We start from the raw sequence: 21987 nt of genomic DNA on the forward strand, positions 1-21987 counted from the left end.
GCTGCTGCAAAGGTGCTGGAAACACGACTGCTTCAATCATCACTGGTTGACTACTTGTTGTCTGTGGGAAGACTGGAGCCTTCTATTTTCTCACCTAACACTGCAAATTGCATGTGTTTTATTGTTGGTTATGAAGTTGCGTGTTGAGTGTTAAATCATGCGGTGTAGAAACACATTCACATTGCATCAGTTCAGTTGAGTCGAAGTAAACACTGAATTACAAATCACAACCTAATTATCAATCTAAATAATCTTCCAAATAAGTCCCGAAACACACTCTGCTCACTATGGACTGACTGAAATTACTACGCTATAGATCAGATATTTTTTCCAAGAAATATAAAATTATATATATTTTAAAAAGTGTCTGAATGAGTGATGACAGAAAACACAAACGTATCTGTAAATTTAAGATATCCATAAATTAAAAAATGTAAAAACTGTTATAAAAACTATTAATTAAATTGACTCACTTTGTACTAGTATTTGAAGTTATAAGCTAAGTTGTTGAAATACAGTTCAGTGAGGTAACATCTGTGGAAAACTCAACATTACAGAGTGACATTCAGCCAAACGTGATGCAAATATCTGATTGTGTGAGATACAACAGTAAAAACCAGAGTGACAACAGAAAAAAAAACCAGAAGAACAATATGTTAAATCAGTTTTGTTTTCATTTGTCTCACCCGGGTCGTGCCACATCTTCCACCCAGCATCCTCCACTGATCCTGCATGTGGCTTCTTGTCGAATTACGTCGCATCGCAGCCTACCGTGCTGCGTTCCCTCGGCAACCGTGCAAACATATTAATCACAGATGGTGACACAAGATAATACTTGAAAACAGAAAGTTTATATAAATCAAGTGCAAATACATAGAAAAAGACAGCATCTTAACAACAATGCTTTCAGAAATCATGTACAGAATAAAAATCTTATTGATCGTTGGAATTGTGTTTCTACATTAACTTACACAATACATAGTTCATAAAGAGTAAATGCAAGTTTCAGTTTCTAATCTCTTCAATTGTGCAACAGATAGTAAAGTCATGGTCTGCTAAATTATCTGAGATCTCTATTAAAATATTTTACAAAAAACAATTTCTATTCAGTGGTTTCCAACCTGGGGGTCAGGACTATCAAAAGGGGTCGCAAGATGATCGTCCAGGTAGGACAAACAAAATTCTGTTTATTCTTCTGACTTTTCTCTGACCTTTGCTTCTCTTTGGCACGAACTTACTGACATACAAGCTGTGACACTGGGTTGGAGGGAGCTTTACATTAAGGGGTAACAAGCGAAGGCTGGGAACTGCTGTATTAAATTAGAAATAAGGGGGAAAAAACTCTTAATGTTCACAAAAATATACGTCAGCCATTTATCTTGATTTGATTCACAGTATATTCACATACAATCCAGACCACAACTGCAATCATGTCGAGCTTCATCCACCCATTGTGATGGAATAGAGAAAGAAGAGACACAAGAAACCAGGCGAGCTAATAAATGAGCTAAATGAGCTAGCCAGCGTAACCAGGCTGTTGCCTCTCTCAGCTGAAGGCAGCACATGAGCACTATGGACAGTCTTTATTTGGTATTACTTCTTTGGTAAGTGTCTTTGGTAATGTTGTAGCAGTAATAATATTTTCTGAGGTGTTCTAATTTTTTTTTGTTTTTTTGCTTTGTTTTGATTTTCCCTGATTTTCTATTGCTTATTTACCAGTCATTGTCCTGCCATAACAACATGTTCTCTCGCTGCCTCTCTCTGTAAACGTGCTAAAAGCTCACTGGGTAACACGGACATATTCACCATAATTCCCTGTTTGGCAGCTTCAGGGCGTTTGAACCACGATGATGTTTTCATGCGTCGGGCGGTCGAGATCACTCACAGGCCTTTATTGTATGTCACGATCTTACAATCTGTTGCCATGGCGATCTCCGGCTCCAGCTGATTCACGCTGATCTGTGGGAATCACAGCAGAACAAAAAGGTCAACGGTGAAAAATGGAAACACTTGGCACGAGCTGTCAGACATGACATGTTCACATGTGTACGCCGTAATCGCATCTATAATCCTCTACATGAGCCGCTTCTTAAAGAAAGTTTTGCTGTAACTTTGTATTTGTAATTTGTAACTAAATAATTCTTAAAAGCTTTAAATGTTCTGTATTTACTGCTAATGTGCAAAAAGAGCCAATTTGGCAGATTAAAGTCTAATTTGAGGTTTGCATCTCCTAATATTTGAACCAGAGACAGATGGCTGTTGGAGTTGGAGGCAGAATCCTAATCAGACATCTTGGTAGGTGTGAAATGGGGAAGTGGGACAAATTGAGTAGGCGGGGGTCCAGGGGAACAGGGCATTCATGTTGCTTTTTGGGGAGTTCTTTTTTTTTTTCATCTGCTATTCTTGCGAAAGTGCAAAAAGGACTTGTGAGAGAAAAACAGGCCCCTGCGTGGAACTGGAGGCAGCTTTTTCACAGGACTGTTGGCGGCACATATGTCTGAAGTTTTTTGCCATATGGCTGTCTGAGTTATTTCCAGTGGTAATTAAATCCTAAACATTTTAAAGCCAGAGCTGGTTGGCTTGTGTCAGCACATCGCTTGGCAGAAAGAAGACAAAGAGAGAGAGAGTGAAAAAACATAATCATGGGCATTTAATGAGCAGAATGGCACATATTGAGGTAATAAGGCTAAAGTTAGATCTCAGCCTGCCATGGATGGCATCAGTGAATGAAGACAATAGACGCTGTGGGCAGAACACAACAGAGCAGGTTAAGTCTAGAGGGCTACGGCTCATTAGCAGCGAGCCTCTGTAAAGCTCAATGGGGAACGTTAAAGAGGTCAGAAGACTCCGATCATCAACATCAGTCACGGAAACTGAGTCACAACAGACCTGAGCAAAGCAGGTATTTAATGCAGACAGGAAAGAAAAAACAGGATTGATTGTGATGTTGATTCTGGTTAAATACTTTTTTTTATTTGATTGATTCTTCTCTGAGCATTTTAACAACCACATGAGCTTTGAAACTAATTCCTCCACTACATTCAGTATAATTTCTGTAGTGATGCTCTTATTTCTAAATGATACGACACATTCCTGGTCAAAGCTAAACCCAGTTCATGAAAGCTTTTACATTTACGATTGTCTGGCAGATCTTTCATAGAAAAACAAACACAAAGCTTTGGTTTGACAGTTGATTACTGCAGCCTAGAAACACCAAAGCAAAGATCATTTATGACCAAAGATGGAGACAAAAACCAGAATATCATTGTATCAGCTTCAGACACAGCAGCACATGTAATATATATTCCTTAAAAGAGAGGAAAGTTCTGTTTAAATGATGTAGGTACCTGGGACATCTGAGGGAAGAGACTGATGGCGAGAGGCAGAGCCAGGCCGAAGGCAGCGAGGCACACCAGACTGTGGACGGGCAGGACGAGTCTCCGCCGTCTCTGCAGCAGAGGGAGTCTGGTGGGACAAAGACGAGACAGACGCAAGCCCTGTTAATTCACCTTACAGGTAATGTACATGCAGGTGTTGTGGTGGTGGCCACAAACCTACACTGTACCCACATGCTAAAGTGACAGCAGCAGAATCCAAAAACTGTGTCTTACACATAACAATCATTTTAACCATTTTTGACAACAATCTCTTATATTTGGTCACAGAAGACATTTTACAGTTGACAGTGTGATATCAGCACTGCATCTAAATGACCTCAAACATATGTTTAACATTTCTGTTTTGAAATTTCTTGTTAATACAGCCAGAGTCTAGCTTTGGACATCAGAACTTCAGTCAACACAATTCAATCATACAGTGAACTGCATGTAGAGTAAACCAATACACAATGACTATTCAATCAATATGCAAATTCAGGAGATTTTAACATTTTCAAAGCATTCAGGAGTTTTAAATGGTAAAATGCAATCCAGTTAAAATGAGTAAACCCTGGCAAGTCGTCCTATTTACCAAAACCACTTTCAGGTACCAGGTGTGGTCACTTCCTGGCAGAACACATCCTGAACAGAACGTAGTATTTCTAAGTAAAGTATGCCCTCCATTTCAGGCACAATGCAGACAGTAGTGATTTCATGCAGGATCTCCTCTGCTTGAGGTGATTTTGCACCGAAGAGCAACATGACATACTGTATGTCAGACAGGTAGGGATACACAACCCATAATGTCTTCTCTACATTATGAGGGCTGCAGATTAGTGGGTGAACAGATCAAAGCTTTATTTAGAAATGTCTTTGACTAACTTGAAAAAACACAAAGACAAATTGGCTGTTCAATTACAGATTCTTTGAGCTAAATGTTCCTAAAGTGGAACCAACAGGAAACTACAGACTTTCAATGAAAGTCATCATTACACTCTATTACCAAACTCTTTAAAAAAACAAGTGATTTTTCAGTTGATGCAAAGTTTGATTCAATAACCAACAGCTGAAGCAGCTGTAAAGGCTTTTGTAACCATTTCAAACTACTCAAATCCATTAAATTCCTGTTTGCAGTTCACTCTTTCGTGGCCATTTGTTTGTTGTGTTAATTTAAACAACTCTTACAGGTATAATCCCTTACAAATGTACTGTAAGCATCAAAAGCAGATAGCCATGAATTGTATTTTCTCTATGTGAAACAAACAGACTGCAAGAACGTTTCATAAAGACCATCCATCTCCAGAAATATATTTTCTCGTCTCAGCCCATATTTCTCCTCCCTCCTCACTGCCCTCCGTAGGATAATCCCCTCTTCAGTGTGTGGGACAGCGAACTCAGCAGGAGTTTGAGAAAGAGCCGCTCCGTCTCTCCTCCACCAGCAACGCCTCTCCCCCTAACGAGGAGAGCTACTGCCTAATGAGGGAGCTCATTAACACATATGGCTGCCATGCTTTAATTAGGCTACACACACATGCACACACACAAATGTGCAGATACACGTCTTAGAACTGGATTCCATGGAGGAAAGTCAATGGGAGAAAAGTTGGGAGGTATGTGCGATGCGAGTGATGAGGGAAGGTTTGGGCACACATGTAAATTTGAAAATCTCCAAATCAGGTGAAAAACTTGATATTACCCAAAACTAATGACACAGTTTCATGCAGTACTGGCTGTGTTTACATGCACTGAATAAGTTTAGGTTTACCCAGGTCTACGTGCACGAGCCTCTGACACCATGACTCCCTGCCGCCATGAGAAGACAAATTAATAGAAGATCACTACAGACTTGTGTCAGATACAACACTACACCACTGAATGACAAATGGCTGAATGACAAAACACTACGTTTGTAGTAGCAGTAGTACGGTTTACTTGCTGTAATGAGTTGTCCTGACCTAAAAATGTATAACAGTAATATATAGTTGCTTGATGGGAGTCAATGTGGACATGAAAATTTATGCTTTTCAAGCTTTTGTTGAGTTATTTTCTAGTCTGGCAGAGGCTGCTGTACTGTGTATACAGAGGTATGTGTAATGAGCAATTAAACTGCAAAGCAGGTTTCTAATGCCTGCACTAAACAAACACCTCATGAAGGAGGAGGGGGTGATTATGAACATACAATAAGAGCCAGAAGGCGTTTCTTGTGAGCAGCAGAAGAAGCTTTTGTTTAAATACTGAAGCTGTCCTAGAGATTAATTAATTTTCAATGATTAATAAGAGTTTCCCATTATTTGCTGCAAGGCTAAAGGTACCCTGTGGAATTTCACTATGGAGCAATGTTTTTATAAGTGGGTGCCGTTTCATTTGGATGTCCTGCAGAGCATCGAGGATATGCTGTTCCACTACTCTGTTTAGGTCAGGCATCTCAAACCGGTTCCATAAAGGGCCGCGTGGCTGCAGGTTTTCATTCCAACCCAGGAGGAGCACATCAGGCCAACCAATCAACATCAAGGGATCACTTAGTTATCAGCTGAAGACTGAGATCAGCTGATTAATTGATTCCAGCCAGGTGTGTTCCTCCTTGGTTGGAATGAAAACTTGCAGCCACGCGGCCCTTTATGGAACCGGTTTGAGATGCCTGGTTTAGGTGAAATGTCATGAAAGGAAACATGGACGTAAACAATATAGGATTCAAAACACAAAAAACTCAATAATAATAATAATATTACAAAATATCAGCTTTTCCAATGTTTTACGAGGTGGTAAATGCACACATTTGTTAGACCCCAATGATACACACATTGACTTTGGTTGGAATACAGGTAGTATTTTAAGGAAAGTACTGCCCTGGATTGAGCTCATGGTTGATAAACTTCTGTCCCCCCACTTAAAAAAATCCTGCCCACAAACACCACCATAGTGCTAACCAAAACAGGACCTCCCACTCTTTCTTCTGTATCTACAGTAATATGAACAGTATGGTTTTCTGAGGACCTCTGACTTACTTGTGGCCCCACAATCATGTGCCTCCAGCTCATTTTCAGAACGGATTCTTCTCCATAAGTTATTCCTTAGACATCAGGGTGTATTAGTGTATTTTGAACAGTGTTGCAAATGGGGTTTACTTTTGGGTAATTATTGTCTTTGCAGGAGTTTTGGATGCGATGAAGTACCTTGATTTGTCAGATGTTTATTTGCTGGATTGGACAAGACATTCCCATGTTGCTGTTTTATCTATCAACAGTTTCTATTTATCGTTATTTCCTGACAATAAAATGATATAATGTGATCCTGACATAAAATAGCATACGGCTACTTTCAAATAATTCAAACATGAAGCCTGAAACATCAACTGCAACTGACAGTAGCTGTTATATCACCTTATGAGCAAATCAGGTCACCTATGTATTTGGGCTGAAATGGAGGTTCTTGCTGCAGGTAGATGTAGCTTTACACACACAAAAATAAAGAAGATCTTCTGAATACACTTACGCGTCTTTAATCTCTCATGGTTACTGAAGCACATGGAGGACAGAACCTGCTGTCACTGCCCTAAATCTGCTCTCAGCAGTGTAATCCATCATTGGGGGGCCGCCCTGGGACCCGTCTCTGTCCCCTTGTTCTCGCTCCATTGAGAGCCAGTGAAGGCAAGCTGACATAGAAGATAGTTGAACACCACTCACCTGCAACCAGCCCAGCTCACAGCCCTGTGCTCACACTGACGTACACTCCCTCCCTCTCTCATTCAGTCATTCAGCCGCCAGGAATCCCAAACACACCTGGGCAGCCGGCCCCGCTGTCTGAGCCCGCCTGCTCGGAGCGGCCGGGACAAGTGCCGTCAGGGATTTACAAAGATGGCTGCATTCCTCGGCACACCGCGGGCACCGTCAGGCCATCGATCAGACGACGGCCGTATAAACACTTTGCATCATTAAGACATAATTATGGTTATATCACACAACACTGAATCTCAGTGGAGGAAAGGGTTCAATAACTACAACAGCAGTTCTGAGGATGACAGATTATGAGACTAAATTTTAAAGTTGATGACAATTTTGTAATTCATTTGTGAAATGCCATTTAATTAGGGGTCATTTGGATTTATAATTAATCTAATTATACCAGAGCACTAAAACCTTTACTATTGTCATTAGTGCATTAATTAACTTTTTCTTCCTAGTGTTTTAACATGTATAGAGTATCGCTCTCTTTCTCTTCCTGTAAAAAATGCTTTTACCCACATTAAGTGATGCATTTAGTGGGTGCAGCAGCAGCAACGTCAGTATTTGAAACAGGCACAAAAAGAAGTTAGTCCGAGCAGAAAGTCTCAATGGCTGAAAGGACAAAGAAAATGACACCACCTATAGAAACTCCACCAGCAGCAAATCCAGGTACAATAAACAGGTAAAGGAAGAAAACTGTCTCCGTGCTGTATTGCCTTTCCAAGACAAAAAGCCACAGCAGATTGAAACAGATGCGGTTCTGCTTCTGTATTTTTTATTGTTTATTAGCTACAGTCAAAACTGAGTGTCTCTATTTTATTTGTTGCTGTGCTAAGAGATGGTGTAAAACTCAACAGCAATGACCACACTCTCAATAAGTGATGACAAAACCACACACATATGTAGACATAGATTATTTATCTAGGCCAAAGAGCTCCATTGTTGTCAAAAACCCATTTAACCCTTATTGTTATGCTGCGCCCTCTTGTGGTCGTAGTAATTAGGGCGGGAGCAAAGGAGAAAGTCCAGGGACGTTGTATAAATAGCAAGAAAGCTCACACATGGAAGTGGTGGGGTGGGTGGATGGGTCAAACAAACACAGGACTTTCACTCAGGAGACCGCTGTTCACATCTTGTATGAAACCAAACGTCAACTTGCGAAACATACGAAAGTCATGTAACATACATACGACTTTTTAACACAAACTGTGATCTTTTCCTACACCTGATGAAGTAGTTTTGGTGCCTAAACCGAAGGAGATCGTGACCGTCTCACATTAACCATGTGATGATGAAGGTGCAAGTTGCCCATCGCTGGTATTCCCCAAGGGTCATATTGTTGTTGTTTTGGGAGTCAATGACAAACGACCTATTCAGTCATTAAGGCATGAGGACGTGCTGATATCTCTGAGTTGAAGCCAAACAAGCTCAGTAAATCTGACATGTGTTTTCATGAAAGATGAAAATAATGTAGCCTCTTACCTCTCCAGTGCAGCCATGATCATGGGTGGGAGCACCAGAATCGGCATCGGCAAGACCACTCTGGTCACAGCTGTTTCTAAAAGTGCCTGTGGCAAAAAAAAAAAGAAGAATCAATCAAGCAAGAAAAAGTTTTCTAATTATGTTCACATTGAGAGGAAAACCCCATAATTTACAATTAACACTACATTCCGTTCATCACATCAATTAATAAACCAACAAAGCTACACCTGAAGGATTAACATCAGATAAAACGTGAGCAACATACATGCCTGGCAGCCACTTTTGATGTTCCCACCACGTTCCCATTGTCGTCGAGGACATTGATGCCCTCCGACAGCTCAGAGTGTCTCATGAGCACCACGTTGCAGACGTTTGCACTCGCTGTAGAGGTGAGAGGTGAGAAGGTTTTTAAAAACTCAAGTGAACTTTCTCACCTCTACGAATCTGAGATACTTAATTATTTTTTTTAAACAAATGACCAAATTGTCCCTAAGGCACTGAACCCCTGCTTTACTCTCTGAAACTGCCCACATGCAGTACATCACTGCCACGTTCATGTGTGTCATAATCCATAAAACTGAAGGCCGTGCCTCTGTGTGAGCGACTTCCACTCCAGCAGCAGTCAAACAGCAATGGACACCGTAACCAAGGTGACTGATAGGTCAACAAACAGCAGTGTTGTAACCCTGTGATTTATTCACGAAAGCCAAAATGAACACAAATGTATGTTAATATAGATGGACCTTTCTCCTTGACTCTAATAGGGAATAAGAAAAACTCATTTTAGAGAGTTTAGTGGTGGCGCCGCAAGCCTTTTTAATTTAAGACAACAGCGTTCAGAGTTATCTTTTCTAAGGGCTGCAGGGCTGGCAGGTCGCTTTGTGAGGGGAATTCAATTGACTGGCAAATAGCTCTTTTTACCTACAAGGGATTTTTTTTTTAATCCAGACCAATTAGTAGAGGGACAGATACCAGCAAGGAATAACAGAAACTACAGCAGACAGATGAAATGATCAAAAAGCTGTTTGCAATAATCAATTAAATGTTATAATTACTTTGATGCTTTTATTCACTTAATTCTAAGTCTCTACAGCTCAATGCTAAAATATTTGGCTGTAATTTGTAATTATTTGAAATAATTACATTTATGTACATTCTAATTGTCATCTAATAACTCGTGACACAGCCATGGAAATGAATCCAATAACATTTCACGTAATTACTTCCTAAACATCACAAATAGTGACAAATATTTTCAAAACACAACAAATTAATTATCCCCATAAATTTCTGGCGGCACGTCTTTCCCTCCAGTTAAGGTCTTCACGATCTAATTGAATGACAGGCCTCTGCTTGATTAGGTTATTACAAATAAATCTAGCCTTAAGTAAGCAAACAAAATCAAGCGGGTGAAAATTCAAACAGCACTTTGCTTTTGCTCGCTTCAATTAGTCATTTTAATTACCTTTTATAAGGGCCAACCAAAACAACAACAGCAACCACAATGAACAAACAGAAATCAGGTAAATGAGGCCATGACATAGACGCCACTTTGGGGGTAATTATCCAATTTGTTTGCGGCAGCAGAGTTCTAACAAGCAGCCAATTACCAGGCAAAGGCTGCGCTGTAGAAACCTGTTGATTTAATTGAAAGAACTGCCATGGTGAAAGAGGGGGCAGGCAAACAATTTAATTATGAGCGAGCTGCCCGGGGCATTCTGGGACACGGGTCTATACCCCTGGGTGTGACTGTGTGTTTGTGGGAGAGAGGCACAAAAATCAGCTTTGTGGCTCCACACATGTCTGACAAAGCGAGCTCAGAAAACGGACCGTGAGGAACAGAACGACACAAATCAGCTCAGCTGTGTTCGGCTCTCCTATGGCGATTTCACAGAACAGCTCCGGAAAGCTCGGCGCTACATTTACCAACCCTAAGGATGTGCTTATACTGTGTGTGAAGATTTATATTACAGTACTTGCCTGTTATTTGTCAGAATTATTTCTTTAATTCTATGTATCATGAAATAGAACAAGCAAAGAGGAAAACAACAAATCCAACATTATTTATTTATGGCTACTTGCCAATGTTTTAATGTTTTCCATGTTTGGTCCATATGCTGACAACCTGGATGCATACCAATAATATTTGGGATCATCCCAGAGGACATCCCAAAAAATGATGATGCCCTGACATTTCATCTACCACCACCAATCCTTCTTCAACACCTTAGTTTATGACAAGACACCTCAAAGATTAATGGCCTAAATTCTTGACAGCCGCGTGTAGTTTGAAAACTATGAACACAGCATGCTAAACATATTAGCATGCTAACAAGCAGGCACTGCATCATAAAAGTTCATTCCAAACATTGAAAACAATCTTAAGTCAAGGGCCCCTTACTGAACTAGCTTCTTCAGGGCTTTCTATCACATCATTTGTCATCATCACTGCTCTGTTGAAGGCTGTTTGGGATGTGACTGAAAACTCCTCAAAAAGTTTGTAAATGGATGTTTGTGTGATCTCATGCTAACCGTGAGCTTAATACAATGCTAACTTTAGCATCTGAACATACTGCCATGCTAAATTTTTCATACCAAATCATTCTCACAAACAAACTACGCAACATGCTTTCTGCATGTCCACACAGTAACTGTAAGCGTGTTACTGTACTATCAACATTAGCAAGTTATGCTAAGTGATACAATCCAAAAACACGCCAACTACATATTAGCATTCCAACTTTAGCATGCTAGTGCAGTTAAGGCTCCAGCACTGACCTGTTTTCCACATCATTTCTGCATACATGGATAATCTAAAATGTACATAATTAAATTATTAAATAATATATGAACAGACAGCTTCAATTTTCACTTAAATCTGCCACCTTGGAGGTTCATATTAAGTCTGGAGAAACTCATCCTACTCTGGTCAGCTATTTTAAGACAAGAGCGAAACTACTGTGAGCTAATTTAGTTTAAAAGGCCATTTTAGTTGAGACCGGGGTTTAATCCCTGCCCGTCCCTTGAAGTGTTTGGCTGAGCTTTTTGAACTTACCCACTGCTGGGAAGGGGATGAACCTCTGCACCAAAAGCCTGGTAGTTGGGCTGAAGCGGCTGGCTTTCTGGATAAACACGTTTAGGCCAACCTGAAGGAAAACCAGTCGCACACCACACAGACAATCAGCCACTGACTCTGTTTAAAAAAGGACACTGCATATTTTGAATGGATATTTGAATAAACAGTTTTGGTCTTTCTTTGCCTTGACACACACGTTCAGCACAGAAAAGCACAGACACAAACAACAAGCAAACTTTTATGTGTCAGAAACGGTTTGATTGGGAGAAAAGTGGCTAAAATTCCTGGCTCTGTCTGTGCATAAACAATTAAATACTGTACTGTATTTAACACACTAGAGGGCTGTAGTCAAAAGGCTATGTGCTCTCCGATAACACACCATCACTCCACTTCAGCCTCCAGCTCTCTGCAGCCCGGCGGGGGGTCGTCACCAGAGCGGATGTTTAATTGGAGAGCTCCCGCCCCCCTCCCTGCCATCGTTCCGCCCTCCAGGCACCCCGCAATCTTTTTCTGTGCCTGCTGCCGTTGTCATCCTGCGGGCAGCAGCCGGATGAGCGCCCAGCGGGACCAGTAATTGGCTCGGTTTGATCCCTGTGTCCACACTAAGGGCTGTGTCGGGCAGGTGTGTGAACGTGTATTATACTCTTTTGACGTTTGAGTCTTTGATGACATGAAGGTGAGAAAAGAGGTTTGATTGATTGATTGATTGAAGAGTATTGTGGAGGCTGGTATTTAAAGGTTTATGATGATATTCAGCTTCACTGAATTTGGCCATTTTCCTGTCAAAATAATTAAAAGTATTTGGTGTTTTGCTTAATAATTTGTTCCGGTCAGGGTGGAAAAGCATCTGAAACCGTAGTTATACCTTCAAACTCTGCACCAAAGATTAATGACTTGCACTGAGTTAGCACGGTGACTCAGGGAATGAGGCAAACACGCCAGAGAAAACACAATTTAAGGTCAGGTTGTTGTTTTTTTTAAACCTCCAGCTCTGTCTGATATCTAGACACTTGAGTCACAGGGCCTGTTGGTCAGAGCAGGGGCATTATGGGAACTCACAGCAATGGAGACTGCGCTGGTCACCGCTCCAGCGTATCCCTGGACGAATTTGGAAACCGGAGCCGGCTAAAGTGAAAAGTAAGCGATTAAAATCTGAAAATCTAGCTGTTTATACACAGAACCTGCCCGCTTTACTGCTATGACAGTACCTTGGAGGCGTTGCGGTTGCAGTAGTTAACACAGGCATTGTGACTCTGGTTTAACCACTGTAAAAAGAGAGGAGCTCATTAGTAAATGTGCTGATACATACTCCTAATTGCTACATTTAGCATTTTCAAATTGCTATGTCTTTGTCTGATGAATTTGTGTAAACAAATTAGACTATGGAGCCTCTTGAACCTGGAAAAAACATACCTGTGATAAACTTTTTAAACATTTTTTATTACTTTTTTTGCCAATCCAAGCATCTACAGACATAATATATGCAGATGTTAAAGTAAAAAAGCTCATACAGCAGTTGTGCTACAAACCATTTAGGTACTATATGATTTCCTCAGCTCTCCCACAACATGCCCACCACCACCACTAATCAGCTACCTCCGAAATATTCCAGTGAGTCCACATGAGGATACATTTTTTAAAGTTCAACCTTTACTACTAGCTGCTGCATTTGGATCTCAAACTATATCTCAATCATCTCTCATCATTGCCAGAATTTCAGTTTCTTCCAAATAAAACCAGATTTTTCAAAGGAAATTGGGTTAATTTTATCATTGCTTCAGTGTTAATCAATAGCTTCTTCTTGTGGCACTATCTTCAGGATGCTAATTTTGTTGCTACTGCTGTCAAGCGTTTGTATTTCTCACTTCAACAACATCGTGCCAGGACTGCAGCTGAAAACTGGCTGACTGGCAAACACTGCAAAACGTTTAGAGAAACGTTGATTAACGGGTGTTTATCTTGTCTTTATAAATTGATTCATTAAACAAAATTGAAAAGAGATCTTGATAGTATTATGTCAGTCTGAGCTTTACAGATCAAGATGTAGGTGTTTACCTGCCAGAAGATAGTTGACACCAATGTTTGATTTGGGAGAAGGAGGCCAACGACCTGCACAAAGATAAATCCCTTTAGAGTAGATTATCAAAAAATAAAAAAGCAAAGCCTAAACAATATACTGAAGGGCATCTTCAATTAAAACATGCACTTATGTAGCCTTGGTCTAAAATTTGGACAAATAACAATAAATATGAGAGACTTTGCATTACTGAAATATATGTAAAAAAAAAAAAAAAAAGTCTTACCACTGGTGTGCCAAATGGGATAAAACCTGTGAAAAGACAGTCAGTATTATCACTGTTAAACACTAAGAATAGTTTACTTTTACGTTATTTTGATTTAAAGTTCTTTAAAAACACATTTGATCGGTTTCCTTTGATCAGTGCTTGAATTTGCAGCTTGTTCCCATTTGTCTGGTCTGAACGTAATAATGGCCGATGACTCCTTTTCCCGCTCTCCTCCCACAATTCAAACTCGCCTTATAAAAAAGGTGCTTTGTGACCGGACCATAATACTTGTGTTTGCCTCTTTAGAGGCCTCGAAATCTTCTCTGTCACCGTGGGAGAGAGGTTTTAATCAGCGCCCAGCTGAGTGTGACCTTTTCCAGACAACCTGAAGAGCCCCGTTGAGCCGTGACAGTTCCCAGGATGAACGACGCCTCCATGTTGGACCCCATAACAAGCCCCTAGATCCCACTTCACCCATGGTTTCCACACCAAGCTACTGTACCTGACATCCGAAAGGGCATGAGGATCTTCTCCCCCGTGTCAGGGTGGATGATGGCCTGTAATAAGAACGTAATGATTAGAATCAGAAGATAACGAGCACTGAATGATTCGGATTAGTTCAGTTCAAATGAATTAAGAAGAAATTTTTGCAGTGGGGTTAAAAATGAAGATTTACTAGAAACAAATGAATTTCACCTTAAATACAGTGAAACTCCTAAAAACAAGCTGTCAGATTTACATCGAGTGAACTGCTTTCAGTTCACACTTAAACGTGTGCATTTGTATACTGAACATCCGGTTCCTTGAGAGGGGGTGCCTTTAGTTAGGGTCGTGTTTATCTCGTTCGTTAAGTCATTTAAAACAACTCATTGATGTAGTTTCTCTGCAGCAGCTTATCAAGTAAAAATGTTCTGAAGGGCTTAGTTAATAAGTTGCCACGCATGCTAAGAGTCTTCAGCCAAGAAACCCTAAATCAACTGAACACTGATGAAGGTCTGAAGCTTTGCATTAACATAAAACCTCACATTTTGGAAACCTGAACACTTTTGCATAATGCATTTAAGTTACAAAACTTTTGATCTTAGCTACATTACTTTTTTGTGTGTGGATAAGTCTTCTCATTTGTATGCACCAAAGACAGAAGATGGGAATCTGTTTCCCGTCCTGCTTCAATGCTGATGACACCTGCTGATTGAGGAGGAACAGAATGCATCTATCTCACTTCTTCTTGGCGTTCATGGGGCTGATCTTGAACTTGGGAAGTACAGAGTATGAGGGCACTACAACACGGCTATGCAGCCTTTAAAACTAAAGACCAGTCAACATGTTTAACAGCTGGCAGCTGGACTGCTTGGAAGATTCTCCTGCTAAATACAAACAACAAACCCAGTGGCTCCTCATTGTACAAGGACATGATGGTCCACAACAACCCAGACTGAGCCTGAATGTGGTTTAAACAATCAGCTTCATATGCTAGATTTGGATTTCAGATTACCCAGATGTGTTTCAGTGCAGAATTCAGTACGAACAAAACACAAGAAAACACACACAAATAAAACTTAAAGTATAGCTGGTGCTTATGCTGTTCCTACATTAATCTAAATCATTTTCTGTTGGTTTGACCTGCTGCACCTGCAGTTCAGTGACGGTCAGACAACTTTAGAAGCTGCCTGTCGTTATAGTTTCAGTGTAGCTGAAAGCCTTTTCTAGTGTTGCATTTGTTTTGTCCACTTTGCTGCACATCTGTTGTGTAAACATGCACATGTTGAGCTAAAGTGTAAAGTTTGGTGTACTATGCCACAACAACCAGAGATGATAAGATAGTGATCTTAGCCTGTGTGTGTGTGTGTTAAGATAAGATCAACTACATTATCCCCAAGGGTAAATTTGACTGCAAACAACTTAAATAAAAAACGTAGGTCACAAAACAGTACAGTGGTAGAACAAAGATGAATGAAAACAGATATGTGTGCCTTGTAAGATAGGAGATATAAACATTAAGACAGTGAGGAAAGAAATCATAAGACGCATGAAAGCTTTATTCATAATACACAGAGCTAAATTCAACAGTGTCTCCTTATTTATGAGACACTGCATCAGAAAAGACTGAGCTGGTTGTTTGTTGAGCAGTGTTATAGAAATCAGGAGGAAATAAAGCTTAAATGTGAAAGAAGTTTAGTCTAAAACATTCAAAAATAACCTAAAAACATCAACAGAATGTGAAGGAAATAGATATTGAGATATAGACTGAAGTTCAGTACTGGTGCTCATTCAGGTGCCACTCCCTGTCTGGATTGGGCACTGGGTCCCCTCTGGCCTGAAAACCTCCTCCTCCCGGTGGTTCAAAGCGCTTGGGCTAGCAGCATAAACACCGGCACTCACCTGGTGCCGTGCAGGGTAGTCTACCGCTAACAGGACCGTAAGGGTGTTGGACCATGATGCCATACCATATCTAATGTGACATAGCATTGCAGGATGTTTACCTGATCTCAAATGTCCACACCGGACCATCTCTGAGACACAGATAATCACATAGACACTCTGTGATAAGTTTATTGTCCATTTTTCTAGGATCACACCTGCTAAATCCCTCTGTCACCACTGATCACAGGGTCATGGACTCCCACCCTCGTGGGGTCAAACATTCACGGAGAGACAAAAAGTGAATGAGAGACAGAAACATCTTACCTGCTTTATTTTTTGCGCTTGCCAAAGCTGTAGAGACAAATAAAAAAACATCATCAATGGGAAAACACTTTAGTTTTTAAGTCTTTTGATTATAAAGGTCAGTTAATGTCTTAATGTCTGTTTTTCACATAATTAATTCTTATTATTTATTGGTTTATTTATCAGGGACAATGCACTTGTAAACCGCTACATCAAAAGTAAAAGTCTGGCTGTTTTTACATACACCTCCATAGCCATTCTTGCTCTGAATGCTTCACATACACCCGGTTCTTTCACCTTTCTGTGGACTAATCAACGAACCCTGAAGAGTGTCGCTTTGTCGCACTGTGCTGAGAAAGACAGACTGGAGCACTGACACTCGTCAAAGCTCAGGTTTATGTGTGTTTACCTGAGCATCAGTCACTCCCGGAGGCAGAGTTCCTTGTCTGAAACGGTTGAGCAGCTCCACACTCTCCTGCAGCCGTTTCTAATTCGACAACATGGATAAGAGTCAATGAAATGTCAAGTTAGGTCAGAGCTCTTTTCCCTGGAGAGTCTTCAGTCAGCTCAGAGATGTTTCCTCCTCTTTCACTATGTAAGCCACATGGTTGAAAGTGTGCTAATTGTGTTTCATTAAAACTTTCATGCTGATTTTCAGTGGACAAGTGAGTTTCCTAAAAGGTAATGAGCAGCTTTCTGTGGCGTGATCATTGTCTAATGCTGAGCAAAATACAAGGTCATGAGGCCCAATTTGCTCTAATGAGCCTGCCATCTGTGTGCATGTCCATAGGTGTGCACTTTTGCCTATGCACACATGAGGTTGTGTGTGTGCGATCGTACATGAAATCACGGCTGTCCCTGTTCCACTTTCGTCATTAGGGGCAAGTTGAGGCTACGCCTGGCACAGCAGGATGCAAGGTGTGTGTGTGTGTGTGAGCATACACACACTCCACCCCTCACAGCTGCCCCACATGTCCACACCTCATCACATCCCAAGAGCAACTGCCGCTATTGCTGTCACCAAAGAGTCTGCTAACAGCTTCATTACCCAGAGCACCAGAGCACTGATGACTCCATGAACAAAATTACACACAACACAACTAAAACCTGAGGAAATGATACAAAGGCTGGATCTCCGAAGGCTAGACGAAGGCTAGACCTTCATATCACCCCTACGTTGTCTTCTTTATGTAAAATGTTGTTTCATGTAACATTATTGTGCGGTTTTGACCTCAAGAGACTTGGTTAACTCTTGGTTAAAGGAAAGTCAAATTAAAAAGAGAAAATGAGCCTGAACAACTGAAACTGAACTGTTAACTCACTAGAACACCAGCCAATGTGTGGATGCCAACAAGCATGAGGCCATCAAAACTGCCTTTCCTCCCATCACAACCAATTGAGTTTCATTTCATCACCAACATTTTTGTCCTGCAAGTGCAAAAGTTGAACACAGATTCGCTGCTCTCTGCAAGTTTCACCAGTATGGAAGAAACCCTTTGGCACAGATTTATGACCTTTCTTAGGACTGTCTGTATCAGTGTGTTTCAGGCTTCTGTCAGACTCTGATCTGGGTCTTCATCATGGTCCTGGGGTCGGTGTCTGCTCTGTCTTGCCACCCACTCTCAGCACTTTGACTCCTCTTCCTGTGTTGTGCTTGAGTTTCACCTCCAGTGTAAATGTCTAGTTTTATTTCTTTTTCCAGACCTCTGTGTTACAGGGCTGGCTCTGTCTCGACTTTTTGCGACACGTTTGCAGTCTGCTAGCAACTCTTAATGGCATCCTTATAAGCTTAATTTCATCTGTGTGAATAAATTTGACAATATTAAAATGATACTCCCAAAGATTTTAGATTTTTGCTATATACAGTGAGTGAATGAGCAGCTCTATTCCTTAACTAACACACTAGCAGTGAGGTCCCATTAAGCCAGGCACGCAGTCAGGTAGGAACTGTTGTGTACCTCTGTCACGAAGAGTGTGCTGGGGTCAATCACATCCAGGAAGTGCCTGAACCGACCAAAAAATGTGTTCTAAGAGAAGAAGAAAATACATCACTCAAACATTATCTCAAATGTCACATTAACTGGAAAAAAAAAACACTACCAATGAGACCCATACATGTGATGTTAAAGGACCAGTGTGTAGGATTTAGCGGCATCTAGCTGTGAGGTTGCAGATTGCATCCAACTGAATAACCCTCGACTCACTCCTCCCTTTCCAAGTGTGTGGCAGAACCTGCGGTGGCTGCAAAATAGTGTTTGGTTTGTCCATTCTGGGCTACTGTAGAAACATGGAGATGCAATGTGGATTGTAAGGAAGAGGACCTCTTCCGTCTGTAGATATAAAGAGTGACAATTCTTATTTTCAAGTGATTACACACTAAAGACATCATTAATATTTTATCTAATTTCTGCCATATTCTGCTAATAGAGCCCCCTAAAGCCCCCTCTTACATACTGGTCCTTTAAATGCAACTTGTGAACATGACCTGAGTCAGGCTGCAAAAGTTCAGAAAATGTAATCTACAGTTAAAATAGATCAAATTTCTTGTTGAAATATAGGCAGCCAAATCTGGATTTTGGGTTGTTTCTTCAAGCAGAGAGAGGCAGAGAGACTTCAGCTGTCATCCAGTAAACAGTGATATTACAGCTTGCCAGCTGTTTTAACACACCAGGTGGAGTCTCCTCATTAATACCTCTGACAAACTGTTTCCTATCTGCATCTTTTAGCGACCCGAATCCACTCACACCATTTGCAATTACTTTCTATAATGACTGTGCCAGAAATACCTTTCGATCATTTATTCATTACTGAGCATAAGGAATCATTTTGGAAATACAGCAACACACCACGCAGCCTTGAGAGCCACCCATCCCTCCCTAACTTGAGTTTAATTACGCTAACTGCTAATTTGGATGAAAATCTGGTATCTGACTCACTGCTGCGCCTTGTGACTTCCTGAACATATGGATGGTTGGTGAAAACACAGCGTGGAGGAATAGTTTTTAAAATCTGTTAATTTCAATTATTCACCAGTGTTACTCCAGCTTGACCAGTTTGGGCTGACACTGGCTGAGTACTGGAAGAGAGCAGACTCATTTTACCTGTACTTCAAGGCTCTGTGACCTGATTTGGACTTGATTTTGAGATTAAAAATAACTGTCTTTGGCCACATTGATTGATATAATGTACATGACAATATGCATTATATCATAATTCTGAATTCAAAGCAAGGAAAAGTGGAGAACTTGGATTCAGGTGAGGTTGTGATGATAGTTGGCCTCTAACATCCTCGAGCATCATGTCACATAGAAAGGATGAAACTTTTCGCAGTGCTAAGGTCATTTTCAAGATCGAGAACACATGCGTATGTGTTCTCGATTAATCCCTGAAGTCGCTGATGATGAAACTAGATAAAATGTATTCACTAAATGAATCCGGAGGCAGCTGTTAGAAATTCAAAACCTCAAAACACCATCACCTTGATTGCTGTCCATGTTTCTTTTGAATTACCTTCAATTTAAGTAGCAGTTCCTTTCTACTGATTGGTATAAGTGGCTGCCTAAAAACTGATAAGACGATTAATGGATAATCTTTGATCTAACTTGTTAAATAGAATTATGATGAAGTACTTGTTTGTCTAACCATTATTTGAAATATTCATCGTACTTCAATGGGCGAATATTTAACAGGATTTAAAGGCTGGATTTATGATTTGTTTGGACAAAATATTGTAATTTCTTTCTTTGTTGAGAACCATGGCGAACAACACTCACATCATTCTCTGGATAAATAAACTGGACAATTGATTGCAACTCTTGTTTGTGGCTCCAGTTAGAACCTAAAGATAAGATAAAACTTTATTAATCCCCAGACGGGCAAATTTGGGTATTACAGTAGCATGTAATAGCAATTGGGCCACAAGTACAGTAGTAAAGTTCATAACAATAACAGACATTAGCACAAGTGCACCATGCCCCCATAGCATTTAGGTTCATAAGGTGTTAGCTGTGATGTTAGCAAGCAAAACTGGTAGCCATCAGTTTAGCTAACTGTAGCTGTAAAAAAAACTCATCTGTCAAGGTGGTCAACCAATTTAGTGACACCTGTTTTATTCTTTTAATATTTGACCCCATGAAGCCACATTATTGGACATAATGTGTGGCACAAATATGAGAAATCAGCAGAATCCCTGTTTGGGCAGTTTACGTCTCGCGCTGCAGTAGTTCAAAGGTCAACTGATGTGAACTTTAACCCCAAACACTGCTGCACTTTCAGGTTACAGCAGACCAAGAAGGTTAAATAGGGACAAAGTGTACGTTTCGAAAGTTAAAGTGCAAGACTAACATCTTTTCTCACGCTCGATTTCAGACAACTTGTCACGGGACACGACTTGCGTATTTATGCTAATGCTGACACGGCGCGTGGGTGCAGTTCTTTGTACAGTGGAGAGAAACTACCGCCAAAAGTTTAGCTTTATCACCTCAACTGCGGTTTTACACTCAAATACAGGAAGGTCTGTTAGTGAAGAGACAACACAGAGAATCTCTTATCACAAATACCAGCTGTAACTGGTCACATGTGTACAGCTGCCTGGTGCTTCAGTGAGCAGATGAAGCTCGGTTCCTGTAGGAGTCGACTGAAAAGCAAAAGTACCTGGTCGAAACGAGACTTGCCATGCTGGAATGTCGGATATTCAGACATCCTGCGAAAAAAAAAACGCACACAAATCCACACCTGCCTTCTCCTCTACGAAGATAAAGCTGAGTTCAACTGCACTTCAATGTAACTGCAGCTGCAGGGTTGCGCAGTCAGCTGTCAGCGGTTCACCCACCGGGTTGCATGATGGGTAATGTAGTGTTTTCCGGACAGTTTAGCTCTGTTGAGTCTGTGGGACGCTGACTACACTTCCCAGGAGAACATGCTTTGTTTTCACTGTTTTAAAAGGGAAGGTAACGGAGGAACATATTGTGCATCATTTTGGAGAAGAAAAGCTAAAACTTAGACTGTCTGAGTTACGGTTTGGCTCCTCTTTCCACTGAATGACGACGTTCGGGTTTAAAGAGTAAACTATAGCCCCCTAGTGGTGGTTTTGAATTAAAGTCAGTAAAATGTGCAGTGCCTGGACAAAATAACATGAACCTCTCACATTCATTACAACACAAACTATACCCTGGAATATTATGACACAAATGAATTAACGCTTCAGAAATACTTTTTTTTTTATGTAAATGTAAGTTAATTGCTTAAAACCAGTGGGAGTTAAACAGGCTGGTTCCAGTATTTTATTTAAAATTAACTTAGACTTAAAAAGCTCATGTGAATTTATAGTGTCAAACACAAGTGGAGCACCTTTCCAGGTATGCGCCACTCACATATTG

At 40.7% G+C, this 21987-nt stretch overlaps 1 protein-coding gene across 1 annotated transcript; it reads right to left on the minus strand.

The window, feature by feature from the left end:
• Positions 1–832: 832 nt before the first annotated feature.
• sfxn5a (sideroflexin 5a) lies at positions 833–21310 on the minus strand. Its single transcript, XM_041953299.1, has 14 exons — positions 21263–21310; positions 18568–18636; positions 17019–17096; positions 16631–16657; positions 14445–14499; positions 13961–13986; positions 13713–13766; positions 12866–12922; positions 12717–12782; positions 11637–11727; positions 8847–8962; positions 8582–8667; positions 3348–3465; positions 833–1959 (listed from the first exon to the last, which is right to left on the minus strand). Exons 1-14 carry the CDS (start codon positions 21308–21310, stop codon positions 1882–1884), a joined length of 969 nt encoding a protein of 322 aa, XP_041809233.1. The 3' UTR covers positions 833–1881.
• Positions 21311–21987: the final 677 nt, after the last annotated feature.

This window comes from Chelmon rostratus, chromosome 15 (assembly GCF_017976325.1).
Source record: "Chelmon rostratus isolate fCheRos1 chromosome 15, fCheRos1.pri, whole genome shotgun sequence".
In the NCBI taxonomy this organism is placed as follows: Eukaryota; Metazoa; Chordata; class Actinopteri; order Chaetodontiformes; family Chaetodontidae; genus Chelmon; species Chelmon rostratus.